General features: G+C 41.5%; 1 protein-coding gene across 1 annotated transcript; it reads left to right on the plus strand.

Annotated features, from left to right (window-relative positions):
- The first annotated feature begins 310 nt into the window (after positions 1-310).
- Positions 311-1,510, plus strand: LOC149224069 (putative pectinesterase/pectinesterase inhibitor 34). The gene has a single exon (XM_089388071.1). It carries the CDS (start codon positions 311-313, stop codon positions 1,508-1,510), a length of 1,200 nt encoding a protein of 399 aa, XP_089244197.1.
- The last annotated feature ends 2,660 nt before the right edge of the window (positions 1,511-4,170 follow it).

Genomic DNA, 4,170 nt, shown 5'->3' on the forward strand with positions numbered 1-4,170 from the left:
TTGATCCTCGAATTAAACAATACTATAAGAAACAATCACAGCCTTAGGGCGAGAATAATCTGCCGATTTGATGTGTGAGCCACACAGTAATGATAAAATTGCAACCCTAGAAGAGAATAACACTAGATTAATGTTAGCCACATAACCGAAAATTGCAATGCTATAAGAGCACTCCTTGAAGAGTTCATTCCCACTGAGCGAAGCCGAGCCGTTCTGAAGTGTGCAAATTTATATTCGAGTTATTTGGCTGGAATTTATTTTAGCACTTCCTAGGGTCCATCGGTCTGAAAGTTCTTGACCTAGCGCCCACATGACGAGTTTTGTAAGGAGCAACGTTCGAGTCTACTGCGACGAAGAACGGAAGGCTCAAAACTCGAAAAAATGGTCCATCCTTGCTGCCCTAACTTTAATTATGCTGCTCCTTGACATCGTTGGTGTGACAATGGGAACTCCTGTTACTTCCAGTGAAGTCCCCGACGACCCCCAAGGTAGGAAACTATTGTCTAATTTAGTAAAGTCGGTCTGTAGCCAAACAAGATTTCCCCACCGATGTGTGTCGTCTTTGGCATCATATCGTGGCTTCGAGACAACATCACCCGATATTTTGATAAGTTTAGCCTTGACGGAGAGCATGGAACAGGCACAACATGCTTACGAATTGTCCATGAGTCTAGACAGTGATATTATGAATGAAGGAGAACGGGCGGCATGGCAAGATTGTGTTGAGCTTTTCCAAGATACGTTGGACAGTCTCAACGTTTGTTTAAGCAGCAATTCAGTCAAGAAAGATATCCCAAATTTGCTGAGCGCGGCTTTGACGAACCAGGAAACCTGCTTGAATGGTTTTCGTGACTTCAATTTAACAGACAGCAGTAATATAAAAGCTCTGATGTCGTCCAGAGCTGTTAATGTGTCAGAATTAACGAGCAATTTGCTTTGCATGTACAAGCTTTCCAGCTTCAAAAATCGCCGTCTGTTGAGTTCAGAAAGAGAGGAGGAGTTGGACTCTCACTACAGTCTGATCGAGAGAGATGGTTTTCCAGGATGGTTATCAGCCGACGACCGATGGCACTTACAATCCTCCAGACAAGCGCACGTCGTTGTTGCCAAAGATGGTTCTGGCAATTACCTGACGATCACCGAAGCAGTAAACGCGGCGCCTTCCGAGTCCAAGAGGAGACATATCATCTACGTCAAAGCCGGAGTTTACAAGGAGAATGTTGTTAAAATTGTAATTTTACGCCGCACGGTGGTTTTTGAAAACCATCTCGGTCTCCCCGCACCGCTCTTGGCAAAGACTGTACGAGCAGGAGGAGGCTCCGAACACATTCACTTGCCGCCACGCGTCCCATGTACGAACGCCCAAAACCACTTTCCCTGGACGGTAAAAGTCGTTTGGTTTGCCGGAGGAGGGTGTGCGAACCACGTCGGATCATCTGGGCGCTCAATCACAGCCGTTGACTTCCCGAAGGTGCACTGCCCGCGTCAAATCAATTTTTACGTGGAGTGAATGACTTTTCCGTTGACCGCCGTAGTGGAGTTAATGAATTTAATGTTTGTTCGTAGTTTTTTTTGGTAAGGCTTTTAATATGTTATGGGCATACGTCAAATGCCTTTAATATAGTCATGGGCATATTATATTTTTTTATGATGTAGTAAATAGACTACGTGTGGTAGTTTAGAGTAATTTTTTTTGTATGTATGTTTTATATAAAACATTGTGTCGTGCCCGTGGGTTGTGGTTTTGTTTATGTTGTGAGTGGAGTGGCTACGCACGAGGGTGAGTGATTTTTTTTATGCACAGTAGTGCTGTAGTGTTTGTCTGAAAATGAAAAACACAAGAATGTTTTGAAGCTGTTTATGTAATATCCACAGCAGTGGAAAATTTGTGTCTGCAACAGAGTTTGTTTTGTAAATTCCTCTCTGCACAGAGGATGAAATATGTATCAGTTTTTTTAAATTAATAGAAATGTGTTGTGACTGTGTAATGTTGTGTTCTGAGTGAATTTGTTCTTAAAGAGGTTCTCTGCAAAAGATCCTGGATAGAGTAAACAGAGCATTGGCTCTGTGGTGAATTTTTAATTGGTTTTTGGTATTTTCTCCATTTAAAAATACCCAACAGTGGTATCAGAGCAGGCTTAGGCTCTTTAAAGAAGTTAAAGAAGCTGAAGGGAGAAGGTTGTTGCTGCAGCAAAACTTCTCAGGCAGTTAGAAGACTCAGACAGCACAGGATTCAGGTATTCTTCAAAAGCATTTCTTTTGTTATTGCAGAAGACAGTTAGTTGTTTTAAAAAATACACAGTCAAGGAATGGCTAGCACAAGCACTGGTATGGGTATGTTTAACACCCAGCTCCCACAGTTTAATGGGAAGAACTATGACTACTGGTCAATAACTATGAGAGCCCTGTTTGCCTCTCAAGATTTATGGGAAATAGTTGAAGATGGTTTTGAAGAACCAGCAGATGAAACTGAGTTCAATGCATTAACTCAGGGAGAGAGAGATCTCCTGAAGAGCAATAGGAAGAAGGATGCAAAGGCCATTTTATTGTTGCATCTAGCAGTAGACCAGAGCATATTTCCAAGGATAGCAGCAGCTAAAACATCACACAATGCATGGGAAATCCTTAAGACAGTCTATCAAGGCATGGAGAGAGTGAAGACAACAAAATTGCAAATGCTGAGAAAGGATTTTGAAAATTTGAACATGAAATAGTCAGACAACATTGAATCATTCTTCACTCATGTGATTGGTGTAATCACACAAATGAGAACTCATGGAGAAACAATTGAAGATAGAAGAATAGTGGAGAAAATATTGAGGGTCTTACCCTCAAGGTTTGATGCCATAGTCACCACCATTGAAGAGACAAAGGATCTCTCAAACTATTCAGTTGATGAGCTGCATGCATCTCTGATGACTCATGAGCAGAGGTTGAGTAGGAATGAAAACTCATCTCTTGAGCAAGCCTTCAAGACCCAGATGTCCTTTGGAAGAGGAAGAGGTCAAGGAAGAGGAAACCGAAGAGGAAGAGGCAGAAGCCAGAACAGAGGTGGAAGGAACAGCCCATCAAATGCACAAGGAAGAGGCAGCAATCCAAATCAGAACCAAGGCCAAGGCAGCAGCCAACAAGGAGGACAACATCATGCTCAAGGACAAAGGTATGATAAATCTAATGTTCAATGCTATTATTGCAAAAAGTATGGACATTATGCTAGTGATTGTAGAAAGAAATAGCATGATATGAACAGCAGACAAAATGCAAATGTTACAAGAGAAAACAGCAGTCAAGAAAATGTCCTGTTAGCTTGTAACATGGCTGAAACACATAGTGAGGACATATGGTTTTTAGATTCAGGTTGCAGCAACCATATGACAGGGAATATAGCCCTCTTTTCAGCCTTAAATCAGAATTTTAAATCAGAGGTCACACTAGGAACTGATAGTAAAGTGTCTGTTATGGGAAAAGGGGAGGTAAAAATATTTACAAAGAAAGGAGAAAGGAAAACCATAGCAGATGTCTACTATGTCCCCGGAATGAGATGTAACCTATTGAGTGTTGGACAGCTTATCCAAAAGGGTTACAATGTTTACTTTGTAAATGATGTGTGCACCATCATGGATATACCACCCAGCAAAAGATGCATTGCTGAAGTGAAGATGACAAGGAACAAAATGTTCCCTCTTAGAATAAGAGCAGACTTGAAAAACAAAAGGGAAATGGCAGCAGTCACCCAAGAGGCCTTCCAAAGCGTGCCAAAGGATGAGAACTGGTTATGGCACTTGAGATTCGGGCATCTAAACTTTGGAGGTCTAAACTTATTGAGCAGAAAAGGAATGGTAAAGGGATTACCATTGATAGAGAAGCCGGTCAGCCTTTGTGAAGGTTGTATATTGGGCAAACAACATAGAGAGAGTTTTCCATCAGGGAAAAGCATAAGGGCAAAGACACCCTTAGAGATTATCCACTCAAATTTGTGTGGACCAATGCAAGCTCCATCTTTAGCTAGCAGCCTATATTTCTTGACATTCATTGATGATTTTACAAGAAAGACTTGGATATATTTCCTCAAGAACAAAAGTGAAGTCTTTGAGAAATTCCAAAACTTCAAAGCACTAGTGGAGAACCAAAGCTGGCTGCACATAAAAGTATTGAGAACTGATAGAGGAG

Source organism: Pinus tabuliformis, chromosome Q, assembly GCF_031772625.1.
Source record: "Pinus tabuliformis cultivar Carrire ecotype Pingquan chromosome Q, CPIR1, whole genome shotgun sequence".
NCBI lineage: Eukaryota > Viridiplantae > Streptophyta > Pinopsida > Pinales > Pinaceae > Pinus > Pinus tabuliformis.